Here is a 16,807-nt window from a genome sequence, read left to right as displayed (position 1 = left end):
AGGGGAACAAATAACCCCACCCAGCACCTTCCGGCAGAACCTATTTTCTTCGATTTGGATATGGGTACAATTTGTATAACCCCAAACCTCGGCGCCATAAGTACCAGTTGGGATGCATTGAGTTTGGTAAATCTTTACTAGTGGTGTAATCACATCAGCATAGTTGGGTTGTCTCAAAGAGGTGACATTTATAGCTTTACCCAACTTGTTCCTAGCGTAAGATACATGTGATTGCCACGAACCAGTATTCGAAAATAGCAGCCCCAGATAGGGAAAAGTGCAAGTACTTTTCAGAACATTTGACCCTGATTTAATCTCAGAAAATTTATATTTTTTAGGCCCACAGCTCATGATTAAAGATTTTTTTAAATTAGTGGTCAGACCAAGGTCTGCCATAAAGTGAACAAAGCCTGAAATTAAAGTACGAAGTGCCTTTGGTGTGCGGCCCATTAGGACCGCATCGTCAGCGTAAAGGAGAGTTAGTATAGGGACTCCATTTACATGGGGGACATCATGTGTAGAAGTACTCAACCAGCAGCTCAGATTATTTATATAAAGAATAAAAAGGAGGGGGGCCAGCACACACCCCTGTCTGACCCCCCTACCAATCCTGATGTCGTCAGAGACTTCGCCAAATTGGTTAATACGCACTCGTGCTCTTAAATCACTGTGCAAAAAAGCTAAAAAGTGGACCAAATAATCATCTAAACCATAATTAAGAAGGGTGGACCAGAGGCGGGAACGGTTAACAAAATCAAATGCAGAACTTAAGTCCATAAAACCAAAATATAGAGGGGATTTTTTAGCAATGTTATATTTTGCCATAATCAGACTCAAGTTCAAGCATTGTTCCACCGTGCCAACATTGCTACGGAAACCAAGCTGGCTGGGATGTAGAATCTTACTCTCATCCGCCCAGGTTCTGATCCTTTTAAAGATAACCCTCCCCAAAACTTTCAAAGTGTTATCGATTAACGAGATGGGGCGGTAGCACCCGGGATCCAACCTATCACCCTTTTTAAAAATGGGGACTATTGTACTGCAAGACCATGTTTCTGGAATTTGTTCATTCGTTAGGTTGTTAAAAACGTTACACAGCAATGGGGCCCAAAAGTCAAGCTCACATTTTAACTGATCAATTGAGAGCCCATCGGGGCCAGGCGCTTTATTTCCGGCGCTTTCAGATATGGCATCCTCAACCTCAGACACAGAGATATTAAGAGGGCTTAGAGGGAGGGAGGTTAAAGAGGGGTTGTCTGGTGTGGCATAAACTTTAGCAAAATGTTCAACCCACGTAGGACCAGTAATGTTACAGTTAATTGCTGTTAAATTTGAACCTAAAGATCTTAGCTTCTTTACCTCACTCCAAAACCCAGTGGTGTCTTTCAATTCGGCCAAGCGTGCCAAAGAACCCCAGTGGGTCTTAACCAGTTCATTTGTTCTGAACCGTAGAGTAGATTTATACTCTGCTCTGAGTGACCTTACTTGGGAAATATCCCTGGGTTCTACTTTTAGAGCGGCTCTCAACTGCCTGTTTGCCTTGGAGCAAGCAGCATCAAACCATCTGGGTGTTTCCTCAGATTTCCTTAAAACTGGTTTGGAGATCTCACTTTTTATTGCAGAGCAGAGTTCAGTAAATGATGTAATTATATTACCCTCATGTATATCAGTAGTGAGACAGTTTTCAATCAGAGCTGGGTGTTTTTTAATGACGTTTGCCAGGATTCCCCTATTATCCACGCCCCTCCAAATTACCCTCAATTTATCTGTTGAAACCTCCAAGTTTCTTGCACCTATTTCGTTTTGTGTACGCTTACCCCTCGGAAGTAATAGGTGAATTACGATGGGGTAATGGTCGCTATATACTTTGCAGACAACTTCCGCCTTCGTTAAAACATTTGCAACAGGAGGTGAGACAAATACATAATCGATTGTAGTACCACTCCCATGGCCAATGAAAGTTGGAAAAGGGGCAACGCTGGTTTCCCTGCCAGCGTGCTCCATGCAATTTACAAGATCTCTAGTTGCAAGGAGATTTGACAGTTCTGTGCCCCTCCTACATGGGGGATTTCTAGAATGTATATGGGCATTGAAATCCCCTCCTAGACAGATGCCGTCAAATTTCCCATATTTCTGTCCATCCATAATTCTATCGATAAAATCAAATAAAGCAATAAAATTACAGTTAGGTTGGGACAAAAAGTCGTTATTGTAAAAATTGATCAGACATAGCCTTGTCTTTTGGGTATATGATAATGCCATGAAGCTTGGAGAATCGCTTTGGAGTGTGTCGACTTTAACTTCTGCAGCTATTTTGACCCAGATAGATAAGCCCCCACTAGGGCGACCTAAAGGGGAGGCCAAAACAGTCCTATTATGACAGCTGTACCCCTCAAATAACAAATCATCGGTACACCAAGTTTCTTGGAACATTAATACGTCGTGGCAATTAACCCAATCCTTCCAGGATGTAATTTCCATTTTAGCCTTTAGGCCAGCAATGTTCCAGCTAAGGATTGACAAATTTTTATCTGGCTTCGAGCAAAGGCCTTGGTCAATTCCTGGGGAGGGTGTGATTGTAAAAGGCCTCTGTTGTTCACATAATGTTTCAAGTAAGGAAGTTTTAGATGTTAGCAGTGGTGCCTCAGATGATGTTCCCACTGTGTGATCAAGAACTGGACACACAGGGACAGGTTCTACAATAGTAGGGGACAGTCAATCCAGTGTTCCCTGGTCATAGAGTATTGAGAACCTAATATGTACAGGGAATACAGGTGGTGGCTGCATCATTTTGTGTGGGGGACGGTAAAAGTAATTTAACGATAGAGGAGTCACCACAGTGGGTGGGCCATGTTGAGCAGAATTTTTGTTCAACAGAAATTTCGCAGTGCCCGGGTTCCTAAAGTTAACTACAATACAGTCCCCGTTAATATTTTTAAAAAGAGGACCTACCCAAGTTACTCGGCGTGTGGATATAATTTCTTTAGAAATATCATAACCCACCCCCTTGTACTTAGCTAGCCAGTCGATACATTTATTATGCAATTGGACCCACGATTCTCCTTGCCCTTCCCTAAGTGGTGGAATTCCAGCCAGAACCAAGACGTAGGGACACGCCTCAGGTGGCAGATGTAAGGCAGGGCCTTGATGTTTAAAAGGCCTGGTGTCTTCGTCAGGAGTCTTATTGTGACGTTGGCGTTGGCTGGAATTTATGGACGTCTTCTGCGTTGTAGTGCTTATAGCAGGGTTACTGTTATGATTAGTTTTTAGGGCACTAGTAACAACAATGGGAGGCAAAGGAGATTTATTCGAGGAAACAGAGGGATTACTTTCCCTTACGCTTGTAGTCGCCACAGATGTTATAGTCGTGGGTAAGTTAGTGGCAACCTTAGGTTCCTTGGCCCTATTTGTAATATGATCGCCGCTAGTTAACGCACGAGTGGTGGATTCCAAGTCTTTTAGCAGGCGTTCACCTCTTAGTTTATCCAAACAAACTGAGCCTTTTCTCTTGGCATCATCATTTTTGATTAAATTTTCCAGTCTATCAAGTCTTTTAAAAATATTATTAAATTGTTTGATCATTTGACCTTCAAGTTGCTTACTAATTGTATCCGCGATGGTCTCAATTAAATTCCCCTCTGATTTTGGGTTATAGCCATTTACATTGAGGAGTTCGGTCTGAGTGGAAATAGACACTGAATTGGAACCATCATTGTTTATAACTACAACGTCATCCAGGTGAGGTTGGTCCTGCACGGATACTATGTATTGCTTTTGTTTCTGTTTCTTACCCCTGCTCCACATACTTTGTGGTGTCGGTTGGTTGGCACTCCTAGGGGGCTGCTTCCTTTTGTTATATGTCGGTTTCGCTGGGCCCCTTTTACGCTTAGCTCCTGTGTTCTCAGCAATCTCAATGACCTCAGTAGTTGATGGTAATGAGGTAGGGTCAGGAGCTACAACTGGGGCAGTATACACAATAGTATTTTCATCTTCATGGACAATGGGCACACTGGCAGCAGAATGGGGTGGTTTAACCACGATGACTTCAGGGGTTATGTGCATATTGTCACTTAGATTGCCTATTTGCACTTATTGGACTTGATCTTGATCTGTTAATAGTGCGTGAACCCATGGAAAACCTCCTCTCGGTTTCGGCAATTTCATTGAATGCAGTGTCTATCAATGTCTCGAAAGATGTAATAAGAGATGCAGAGGTTTCAGCGCCCTGAGTGACGAAAACTGTGATGTTACTAATGGCGTTACAATCACCCATTTTAAGAACTTGCTGGAATGCTCACCTCTCACAGGGGATGTTAGAGGGGAGGCCCGCCCGACCACTGCTGACCTCTGAGGGCCTCAGAGGGCCCACCCTTTGCCCAGGCTTCGCCTCGGGCTCTCCCGCGGGCGCGACTCGCGGGGCGAGAGGGGTGTCAGCCTTTTACTCGCGCCTCCGGGCGCTTGTGTGGCGTCACGGGCGCGCTGCTGCCCCAGCGCCTGCTGGGTAGTGAAGTCCGGTCCGGGCTGCCTCCCGGTAAGAGCTCCGCTAATCCGCCGTTGCCCTCACGGCTCCACTGGTGTCTGTGGCAAAGCAGGTACGAGCGTCTGGTGTTCCCCACTATGCTCGCGGGGGTCAGCCTTTTACTCGCGCCTCCGGGCGCTTGTGTGGCGTCACGGGCGCGCTGCTGCCCCAGCGCCTGCTGGTTAGTGAAGTCCGGTCCGGGCTGCCTCCCGGTAAGAGCTCCGCTAATCCGCCGTTGCCCTCACGGCTCCACTGGTGTCTGTGGCAAAGCAGGTACGAGCGTCTGGTGTTCCTAAAATATCTATTTTTGACCGACCATAGCTTAGAGGAGCAATGTCTGGAGGTAAAAGTGGAACATTTTCTAGACCAACAACCTCATCCCAAATTTTGTTTCCTATTAAAGTAAATGGAGATCCAGAATCCGCCATAAGTTTAAATACATACTTGTCAATACCTATATCACAAAATGGCATAGTAATTCGTTCAGAATCAATGCTCTCTCCGATATCTTTTACATTTGACACAACCACAGTGCGTACAATGTCAGACATATTTTCATTAGACTCTTTCTTTTTGTTAGACTTACAAACACGAGCATAGTGACCTTTACCCCCACAATTATTGCAAATGCTATATCTTGCAAAACAATTCGGAAAATTTGAAGTGTGAGAAAAACTTCCACATCTGAAACAACGCATTCTCTGATTAGTATATGAGCATTGTTGACGAAAATCTCGTTCTTTAGGTAAAGCAGACTCTTTAGTAAAAGAGGGACGATTTTCTTGAGAACTTTTCTGAGCTAATGAGTTCTTTTGAGACAGTTTGTTTCTTGAATTAACTGAAACTTTGGCAATACCATCAGGAGTTTATCCAAAAATTCCTCTTCTTCCAGTCTATGTACTACATCTTGATTTTTCTTTTTTACGTCAACCAAAGTGTGATTCACTTCCTCTTTATTTTTTCTAATCTCTTTAACCCAAGTAGAAGTATTCTCCATACCCTCAACAATAGCCATAGCCTCTTTCAGGGTAGGGTTTTTGGATAACAATGTTTCTTGTACTCTTGTGCTGTTCGTGCACCTCACAAGCTGATCCCTCACAAGTGATTCTGATAATTCTCCAAAATCACACGTGCGTGCAAGAGTTTTTAGAACAACTACATAAGTACCTACACGTTCAACAGGACCTTGTACACGAGTGAAGAACCTATGGCGTTTTAAGACAACATTAATTCTAGGGCCAAAATAACTTTCCAACATAGACTTTTCAAAGATATCTGAAGGTTCCCCATCAGCTCCACCTACTGGTATGGTATCCATGCTATCATATGTGTGCCTGCCTTCAACTCCTAAATTATGCAATAAAATTGCCTGCTTTCTAGTGGCAGAAAAATGTTCCCCCCCAATCGGCACCAAATACGAATCAAAAAGATTTTGCCATCTCTTCCAAGGAAGTATATGTTCTCCTTCCTCAGAAAGAAATGGTGGGGGTTGTGACATGCTGGAAGTAGTAGCCATATTGTTGTAATAAGTGAAATGAAATTAAATCAGAATTAGAAAAGAGAGAAAAAAGAATAACTCACATCCCACACAAAATCAATGAAGAGTTTCACTACCCAGACAAAATCATGAAGAGTCAATATGCTGTCATGCACATCGACGTTGTGAATTAAAGCTAATTATTAAGGAAGCATCAATGCGCTGCCGTGCGCATCGGCGTGATTAGTTACCGTGGCAATCCCAAAATGCGCTGCCGTGCGCATCGGCGTGTTTCCAATCTAAAATGCGTTGTTGGCTAAGGTAACAGTGATCTAAAATGGCCGCTGTGACGTTGCACGTTGCGCGCGTTAGACGTCAAAGGTCAGAGTTCCTTTGGTTATTTCCAGCATCGTATCGCGTTTCCAGCGTCGTGTCGCGTTCAGGAGCCGCTCTTAGAATGGAAGATGCCGGAGAAGGGAACACGCTGAAGAAACGGGTAAGCTATACACGATGCCACACGCGGAGCTGGTTTCAAAGCAAAACAAAGTCTCGAGAAGCAACCGTAACTGTTGAACAGGCAAACGAAATCAAGTGAAAGTTACCTGTTTTAAGAAATATTCACATAAACAATCCAGTAATCCTTGCAGGATAGCAGTTAAGGAATATTTCTTAGTTTATTGTGAAATTGCCGATTTTCACAACAAGTAAATAGTCAATCCAGAGGAAGATGAAGGCATAAATAGACAGTTCAAACATCTAAATCCAAGTCCGAATAAGAAGTGCAGTAGTAATCCAAATCCAAATAGTAAGAAGAATCTGTAGAGTGTACCAGTACAGTAGTTAGTCCAAGATGAATCCAAAATCCAAATTTGTCCAAGTCAAGTCCAATTTAAAATGTAGGGGAATTGATGGTTGTAAATGCTTGTCCCCAATCAAGCCTTGACCCTCGTCGCCAGTGATGAAAGCTCTTAAACAGGATAAGTTGGAAGAGCAGGTTTATTGGTACAACCATCAACAGCAAGCAACAGCAACCGACTCAGTATTTAGATTGTAATCATTCCATCAATGATGTAAAGTACGGATGAGACGGGGGAGGAGTCAGAGGGCTGTCCTTACTCCAGCTCCACACTCAGGACGGCACCGGGGTGGTACGTTCAGCGCTCGGTACCACAGACGCGACCTTCGGTGGAGTAAAGCGGCTCAGAACTTCGGGGTCAGGCCATGGTGTAACCACAAATATGTCTACTGAATCGACAACTGACATCCCTGCCCAAGCAAATGGCTCTCCAGTGTCTTTCTCACCACCAGCACCACCAGGAAAGCACCACCTGCCAGGGAACCACAGACCCAGTGATCGCTCGCACTCACCCATGAGGGGGCTCCGCGTTCCCAGCCCGGTACCTACTCGGCGGAACAGGACATACTCCGCGTCGACGCGTGCTTCAGAAGGCCCAGAGTACAAAGGTGTCTGCAAATGTTTCTGTCGTTCTAAAGGTCATGGCTTTATCACTCCTGCAGATGGTGGACCTGATATATTCCTTCACATTTCAGACATCGAAGGGGAATATGTTCCAACAGAAGGGGATGAGGTCACCTACAAGCTCTGTACTATTCCGCCCAAGAATGAGAAGATACAAGCTGTTGAAGTTGTGATCACCCACCTGGCCCCAGGAACCAAGCACGAGACGTGGTCTGGCCATGTTATCAGCCCTTAAACCCCAATCCCCATGATCACTGATCCTTGACAGAGACTGTGGGCAGATACAAAGATGCCTGTAATTTGCCCTAAATACCTCCATCCCTCCCACCCCTCCCCATGAATGTGTGACACACACTGCCTTTCACGAAGAGAATATATTACATTTGTCAATCATTTTGTATAAGTGTAAGAGGAAAAAAATATTTTTAAAATAAGCTGAAACATACATTAAAGAGGTTAAATCCCCCCAAAAAAAAATCAATGATGTAAAGTACACAGTGTTCCATTAAAGAGACAGTAACCATAACAGTGCTGCACTCGTATAATCACCCGTAAGTTAACCTTACCTGTGTATACTGCATAACAGAATATGATTAAACTTGCAACAGTTTTACCACAAAAAGCATGCAGTCTGTTGAGTTAATGATGCAACTGTATTTTGTCATAAAAGTATGTGTGTAGACATGTCAGATGACAGAAGGGCTAAGGTTGGAAATCCTAAACTGGATTACCCTAAATCAGAGATACTCAAAGTACGGCCCTGTGGCCGCATGTGGCCCTCCTTCCCTTTAGTTGTGGCCCCCTGGTGACCAGCAGCACTGGGCTGTTGTTCACTTGACAGAGGAGGAACATTCAGGAAGCTGTGAAACGGTAAGACTTTATTTTCAGGTTAACTAAACTAAAGGTGAAGAAGCAAAGAATGTTTTCTAGAAAACTTATCTTTATCATGCACCTGTTTTGCGTTCCCCCTAAGCGAGGGTGACCAGGTGTCTAGGATTTGCCAGGGTAGTCCTGTTTTTTCACCAGCTGTCCCGGCAGACTTTGGTAAATGTGTCCCTTGTCCCGGTTTTTAGAGAGGGTCTAGTAAAAACGCTGGGAGGTGCCTTTTTATGTTTTCCAAAGCTGGGACAGTAACAACTGTTATAATAAAGCAATTCAATTACAATGACATACTGGCTTCAAAAAATTAGTTGACTTTATGCTCTTACTATCTTTTCTGTAATCCTATGGTGATTAGCACGGTCATTCTGTACGCTCAACTGAGGTAAAATTGTAGTCCTACTTTGTGAAATGTCCCACTTTTTGGCTTTAAAATTCTGGTCACCCTACCCTACACCCACCTTTTAACACCCCGCCCTTCCCATGCTGACATCGATGCGACCCTCGGAAAACTACAACCAGTACTTTGTAGCCTCTGGGGAAACGTTTGCGGGTATCCATGCCCTAATTACCGGGTCTGAGATAGGCCCACTTAAAGCCCGGAGAATATCCAATGCTGTTCATGCGCTCTATAACTTAGTGATCTGTAACCCTCTTAAACCAAACACCACAGAGCGCACCCGGCCAGCCGCGAGCCAAACATCAGTTAATTCAAACAACCCCTTCATCAACCCAAATGCAGCACGAAAGTCTGAAATGAAGGTGAACCTCCGCTCATTATAAACTCCCGAGGGATTAGCCCAGATAAGTGCTGCCATGATATCGCTTCTCACATTTCCCCACTTCCGCCCGTTCCAGAATCACAAGCGGCCCAAGCTTGGTCTTTCCAGATACCGACCAACTATCAGCAACCAGGCGAAACAACCGAGAAGACTTTTCTGCGGGATGTTGTCTCGGTTGTTCAAGGCGGCTTCTGAAGAGGCACATGTGAACTCTACAGCCAATCAGCGGTTCGGACTCCACAGCCAATCAGCGCTTCGGATTTCTGCGCAGAACATTCTGATTGGTCATAGTGCTCCAATCCTAAACCCTTTTATATTTTACCTACTTCCAGCATTTGTACCGCCGTGAGATTGGTTGTTTTGCGACCCGGAAGAGTTGAAATTATGGGCAAACAACATCCTTTTTAAAAAACAAAACTGGAGTTTTGCTGAATAAGTGGAAATAAAGGATAGCCGATACTCGCTTTAGCGTGCGCTCACCACTACCACTTAATGTATTAATTAAAAAGAAAATACAAAGATTGTTGCGTTTCCTATAGAAAACGCCTTTACAAGTCCTCTCTCTGCTGAAGAAGGTATCTGGTCTTGTTATGGCTGAAGGCAAAAGTGGAATTCCTATGCGGTAAGACTTTGCAACAACAAGTGCAGTGGAGGCTGAGCTGAGGAGCCAGAATATCTAAAATGGGCATTTGTAGGGAAAGCAAGCGGCTTCCGGGCTGACAGTTGGAGATACTGGCTGGTAGAGGAATTTAGAATAGAGTGAAATTGGCATTGAGGTTTGGGTGCACCAATCACATAGCCAGTCGTACGCGGGAGGGAAATGATCCTTAGTCAAGGGGGCATGATAAAGCACAGGAAATAGGCACAGAGCCTAAAGAAGTGCTGCAAGTAGTGCTGGTCTTTGCCCAGAGAAAGCCCTGGATGAAACCGAGTTAAGCACCCACACCTCCACGTGTCCCCTTTTTGGTAGGAGGAAGGTAAAGGGGTCAAGATTAAAGAGCCCCATGATGAGAAAAAAAACTGAAGCAGACAAGTCTACCTGAAGTCTTAAATACCCTTTTCTTTAGATCTAAGCCATAGAGAGACTGATACAGAGAGATCCAACATCTAGTTGTCGAAGTGCATACAAAAAATGAGAACTTTGATGCTGCGCGTAAGGGGCGGGTGAGTGAACGTGCAGGCGTGGCTAAACATATTCTTTAACTTTTTTCGGTCTTTCACCTTCCAGTAACTACTTATAAAATAACACACAGCTTACATGAAAATTAAACAGAAGTTATGTTAATCAGTGGAAAATGCACTACCATGTATTATGAAACCTCTATTAGTTAAAGCACTGCACCAAATCTTGGTTGGTGCAGTGGGGAATAGCACTTATATATGTTCAGTGCTACAGGGTCCCAGTCTGTGACAAAGCCCTGTGAACATGCAAGTCATAACTTTAACCTTGCATTAAACACAAGGATGCTACAGAATGCACTAAAAGTTTTAAGATAACAAGTGTTTCCTAAAGATAGATTTTTTGCAAGCACATTCTTGACAGATTTGCTGGTAATTCCCTTACAACACCCCTCAAAAAGAATAAATGTGAGTCATCGGGAATCAATTGTTTGGGGAACTGTCTTTTAAAAGCACACACTTCACATCTTAGCTGGTAGTTCCCTTACAATACCTCTCAAACATAATAAATGTGTGCCTCCAGGAAGCTGCAAGTAATTCCATCAATTAAACCCAATACCGGCTTTCAGGCGCCCTTTATATTTGCAGATTGACCGGTTGCGCACATTTACATTTCTTTCAGGTGGCAGCACCCTGACAAGAAGGCTTGTTTAGCTGTCTGCCACTTGCGCGTTTCCACAGCATAGGAGGTGACCTGAAGGACACTTCAGCTGAAGCATTTCAGCTGATGGAATCCCCCCCCCCCGTACCGGACGGTTGTCTGTTGACAAGAAGTAGGGGAACTGCTTTCCTAAAATAAAAAAGTATGGGCATGATGTTTCCCTCATATCCCTTCCACTTGGACCATTGTCAGCGCTACTCTGCAGTTCGGCACCCAGGGCGCAGTCCCAGCCCACTCACGCTAAAGGCCATCCCATTTGGTTGGCCACCAGAGAGCTAGTTTGGTTTCCTTGTTATGTAATCGCTTTCTAGCTAGCCAGAATTAATGATACAGAGCTGTATCCCTCCATTAGATAGAACTATGGTTCCCAAACTTTTGACTCCTGAGGACCCCCATTGAGTCACCACTGGAAGCCGGGGACCCCCAAGCAATTTGTATGAGTTAAATTTCAAACATTAAAAAAGTAATAAAAAATAAATACACACGTGTGTGCACACAAAACAAATACTCAAAGTACTAAGTATTTTGGGGCCAGATGTGCGACCATTTCATTTAGTGCCTCGCAATTGGCGACACATTGCGAGTGGCAAATTGCGAGTTGCTAAATGAAATGGACAACAGTGTGTTTAAAACTGTTTGGGATTCCCAATGGGTTCGCAAATTGCGAGGTTCATTAATATTAATGAGCCTCTCCCAATTTGCGAGCCCATTGGGAATGCTAGCCCTCCGATTGACGGTGGCCTGCTGGGCTCTGCAGGCCACCATGTCTCGGACTGCTTTTAAATAAAGTAGTTTTAAAAAAAATTGCAGCCTTACCATGTATTTAAAAAAAAAAAAAGAAAATGAAACATTTTCGTTTCATTTTCTAAGGGCAGGCAGAGGTCCCTGGGACCACTGCCTGCCCTTAAAAAATAATTTTGCATGCAATTCCCATTTGCGAATGCATTACCATCTACTTGAAGTAGGTGGTAATTGTGACTGTTTTGCGACCGCAAAACATTTGTACATGGTTTTGAGACTCGCTATTTGGAAGGGAATGCCCCTTCCACATAGCAAGTTGCAAAACCTATTTAGAGAGTCGCAAACAAATTGCGACTCGCGAAATAGGCTATGTACATGGCCCAATAGGTTTTTGCATGTGCAAACGGGTTCGCGAACCCGTTTGCGCATATAAAAACAGATTGTACATCTGGCCCGTAGTATTTTATATTGAAGTAATACCCCCTCTGTCACATGTATTTCATTTGCTTTAAAGCATCTCTCATACCATTGTAGGAATGTCAGAGCACTTTACATCACACACATATAGAGAAATTGAATCATACATGTAAATCAGTGTGTATATAAAATGTTTAAAGAGTCCTTGGTCTGGAAAAGCACAAACACAGGATTCAGAACATAACACAGTGGCTAGCATTGACTTTAACATTAAAAATGTACTTCCACCCAAATATATCTTTTTAGCAGCATCAGGATAATGAATAACTGGGACAAAATATAAGTTACTAACTGGTACTATGCAGTTTGCAAGCAGCTCTTTGATGACAGTTTATAGGTCCCTCTGCTAGATTACGATTGTCACTTATGAAGTGCACAGTAACAAAAGAATCTCTGTGACAAAAGCAGTAACCACGAACCTAGGCACATAAAATACTGCTTTTTAAGATGCATGTTACACGTTCTTTGCAGTAGGCACATTAACCCTCTGTGCTACATTAGTTAAATCAAAGCTGCCACTGAACAAAACTCTCCTCGCTCTCCAGCAGGTACATTAATCACTGGCATTCTCTTGACACTTTTATTGTTGCTGGAAAGCTGCTAATTATACAAGAAACGTGCTTTTAAAACTGTTGCCTACGGACCCCCTGGGAATGTGTCACAGACCCCTGGGGGTCCGCGGACCACAGTTTGGGAAACACTGAGATAGAACACATTAAAAGTTATCTCATCCAGAATGTGGACTAACACACACAACTGAGACTGCCAGTCCAGTTCTACATTTTTCCTCCTTCCGAGGGAAATATCCGGCTCAAATCCACAAAGTTTACCACCTGCTTTGTGCATGTGCTTAATGTTGTGGAGCTTTTTTGTTTTGCCATTGGAAGGCGGGCATGATTGAGGCCGGAAGAGGGCAGATTTCTTTTAACTTCAGCTGGAGGGAGCTTCTTCTATTTCCCATAGCTGAAGAATGTGGTTTAGTGGAGCTGGGTGCGACAGCTCTGCAGGGAGGTCTGGGCTTAGTGTCTCCAGGCCTGTAATTATCAGGGCTGGAGGCTATGGACCTGATAATTCTGAGCTCGAACAAACACCAGCAAGAACTTAGTTGCCCTGAGCTAAAAATCCCCTGGGAACACCATCCCAAGCAACTCATAATGGGCCACATAATGTACTATTTGGCAGCGGACAGCCAAATGGATAAGTAGCTTCATGTTCCCCTTTTGTAACTTAAATACATTCGATAGTGAGTGGCCATGCAAGTAGACACATTTTATTTTCTTCCAGGTGCTGGCTAATTAGTAGAGATTCTGTACTTAGCCACCTGGTAAAATTGTATAGTTTCTTTTCTATTTCCATGACCAGCAAACATAAAAGTACTTATTTGCATATTGTCAGAGCTTCTTCTATGAAACTTTAGTTGGAAACTTGTTGTACAAGAAGTGGATATTTTGCTCTTTTTATTTATATATTACTGTGAAAAGAATGCAAACACCATACATTATATCATGTTAGTGAAAACTCCATTCTACTTCTGTACACTGATCTACTGAGGTACTTAAAGCTGCTTTACAAACCTTGTTATGAGCCACATAAATGGGCTGCCGGCTTATCGACTGGAATATTTTTGGGGGGGATGCACATGGCTCCTAGGCATGTAGACAGTGAAGTACCGGCTCCCTTTCCTAATAAATGGTGGGGCAGGGGGATGAAAGGGAGGTGTGAGGGTATATTATTAAAAAAAAGCACTTACCTGCTGCTGCACTGCCTGCCGCCATCTTGGGGTTTTTCTGCTCTGATCCCTGTGCAGGCTCCTTGATGCCAATCAAGACTTTGCTCTCATGAGAGCAGTGCTGTGATTGGCCTGAGCGGGCTTGTTTAGCACTTGCTCACGTTATAGGTGCCTGTGCCTCCACTCTACCTGGCTGTACAACACAGTTTAGGTGGTGAGAAATCAAGGTGTGTTTGAAGTTTTGGACGGCCTTAGAAAGCCGGATACCACGTCATGTGCACTTACAGTGTGCACTACTCCTCGCCCTGCTCTCGCCATGGCCCGCCTAGACTTTGCTGCATTTAGCCAAAAGAAAAATAAAATGAAAATTTATTTTTCCAGTTTGTCAGCTGCCTGACACTTAAGGGGGGCTGGGGGATGACGCTCCTCCGCCAGAGAGGAGGAGCCACGGCTGAGACAGTCACCCCCAAAACCTCCTGTGATTCTGGGCAAATCACTTAATCTCCCCGTGCCTAAAATGAATGTGTGTCCGTCCTCATGTAACATAACTGGTGCTATGTAAATCGCTCTGATACCTGATTCGGTTCGGGTCCATTTCGCGCTATATAAAACTCTGCAAAAAAAACCAACAAAAAAAAACCTGTCTAGGTGCCTGAATAGGGCAGTTGTTTGTTGAAGATTGCATGTTGATCTGTTGCTGGGTGCTTGTGCGTGGTAACTCTTTGCTAGGTGAGAGAAACTAGTAACCGTTATGAAGCCCAGGTGCTAAGTGACGTGTTGTTAATCAAATCTCATGGCAGCCAACGTATTGTAGGGGACCCCAATGTAAAAGCCAATAGTAAATATTTTACACTATTCTGTAATTTGTAGAAATTGTGTAATGAGGTAATAGTGTGCTTCATAAATAATAATGAATGATAATAGAACAGAAATCCCTCCTACATGTGAAAGAACACCACATTGCAACTCGAGAACAAATTACCTATGTGAAACCTGATAATTTGCACTGGAGCGCTTTATAAAAAATTTGAGTCTATTCCTTACTAACACCCCAACACTGAAAAGTAATATTGCAGGTGGTGATGGTCTTATGTCTAGATTACAGAACGTTATGGCAGCATATCTAAATCATCTACATCCCTCTAAAAAATCCATTCTGAAAATTCAACGGATGTAAAAAATTCATCTGCATCAACCATGGTCTGACGAATAATCATCACACTTCTCATTAAATATTATTTTTGGCCTGGCTGACCATATACAGAAGTCTCAACACAGGTCGCTAAACCTGATATAGAAAGCGATCAAGGAGAATACCCTATAGTTTTTGCCATAACTCTTCCGTTTCTATGAACTTGCTTGACTGCATACAAGTTGTACTTCCCTATGCAACAATTGTACGAATTTTGAAAACAAATGGGGCAAACTATCAAACATTGTCACCAAAGGCCTAACACTCAACAACAATGTCACCACTGGAAATTTGAACAACATCTGCTTAATCAGCAAGCATTCACAACATGATTTTCAGCTGCCCCTTATTCTAGCTTATCTAGATTATCATTTATCACTAGGGCTATTCTACCAGCCTGGACATGCGTAGTCATATACCTTGATCTATTTGACCTACAGGACCATAGTTAATGCAAGTGAACCTACAGAGTTCAGCAGCGTAGTACCCCAGGGCTCCTCACTGAGCCCCACCCTCTTCAACATCACCATGGCCCACCTCGCAGTTATCATCAGAAACCACAGACTTAACATTGTCTCTTAAGCCGACGACACCCAGCTGATCATTTCCCGACCAACTAACCCACAACTGCCAGAACCAACGTCCACAACGGGATGAAGGCAGTCGCTATCTTGATGCGAGGCAGATACCTCAATCTCAACACAGACAAAACCAATGTATGCATCCTGGGACCCTGACCCTCAGCCTGGGACAACTCCTGGAGACCTGCCACACTATGAACCCCTCCCATCCCTACGGACCACGCATGCAACCTTGAAATCATACTGGACTCCCTGCTCTCAATGAACTGCCAAATCAACGCAGTATTCTCATCCTGTTTCCGCACACTATGCCTACTTTGTAAGACTTTCAGATGGCTCCCCACAGAATCCAGAAAGATCGTCACCCACACACTCATCACCAGAAGACTTGATTATGGCAACGTGCCCTACGTCCGTGTCACCCAGAAACAGCTCAGAAAACTACAGAACGTCCAAAACACCACAGCAAGACTGGTCCTTAACATCCCCCGCCGCAACCACATGACACAACACCTCAGGCAACTCCACTGGCTCCCTATCAACAAGAGAATCACCTTCAAGCTCCACACACACGCCTACAAAACTCTCCACGACGCAGGACCAGAATATCCGAACCACCACTTCGCTTTCTACACACCCGCCAGACAACTCCGCTCCGCCCAACTTGCCCTGGCTTTCGTCCCATCGGATACACAAGACCAGAACCACCTTCTACCTCGCCGCCTAGACCTGGAAAACCCTGCCCCTCCACCTAAGTCAAACCACGTAATTGACACAGTACAGGAAGGACCTCAAGACCTGGCTCTTGGACTGAACCCCTAGACCGATCGGCAGACCCCCCAGCGCCTTGAGACCCTCACGGGTGAGTAGCCGCACTCTACAACTCACTGTTTGATTGATTGATCAAATGATTGATTGAAAGGCCTTCTAGGCATGTAAAAGAACTACAACAGCAGGTATGTTAGGATGTATTACAGTGACTAAAGTGCACATTTTGGGCAATGCCAGCCTGTCAGGAATAAATCCCATTTTGTCTGGGTGTATTAGCCTGTAAATTTGTGAGTCAGATGTTTCACTATGTCTTGAGCTAGCATTTTGGTTTCTAAGTTT

At 44.0% G+C, this 16,807-nt stretch overlaps 1 protein-coding gene and 1 pseudogene across 2 annotated transcripts in view; both read left to right on the top strand.

Moving 5' to 3' along the window:
- Positions 1-7,090: 7,090 nt before the first annotated feature.
- LOC144824712 (calcium-regulated heat stable protein 1 pseudogene) lies at positions 7,091-7,939 on the top strand (annotated as a pseudogene). The gene has a single exon (XR_013609074.1). The product of XR_013609074.1 is annotated as a calcium-regulated heat stable protein 1 pseudogene (transcript).
- A 1,545-nt stretch (positions 7,940-9,484) lies between these two features.
- Positions 9,485-16,807, top strand: part of ICE2 (interactor of little elongation complex ELL subunit 2) — a 747,964-nt gene continuing 740,641 nt past the window's right edge. The window contains exon 1 of the mRNA XM_078680821.1: positions 9,485-9,759. Within this exon, the coding sequence (XP_078536947.1) occupies positions 9,728-9,759 (32 nt within the window). The 5' untranslated portion in view covers positions 9,485-9,727. The remainder of the gene's footprint in view (positions 9,760-16,807) is intronic.

The sequence above is a fragment of the Lissotriton helveticus genome, chromosome 3_1 (assembly GCF_964261635.1).
Source record: "Lissotriton helveticus chromosome 3_1, aLisHel1.1, whole genome shotgun sequence".
NCBI lineage: Eukaryota > Metazoa > Chordata > Amphibia > Caudata > Salamandridae > Lissotriton > Lissotriton helveticus.
Note: the sequence above shows the minus strand (reverse complement) of the source record. Positions and strands in the feature narration are given on the sequence as shown.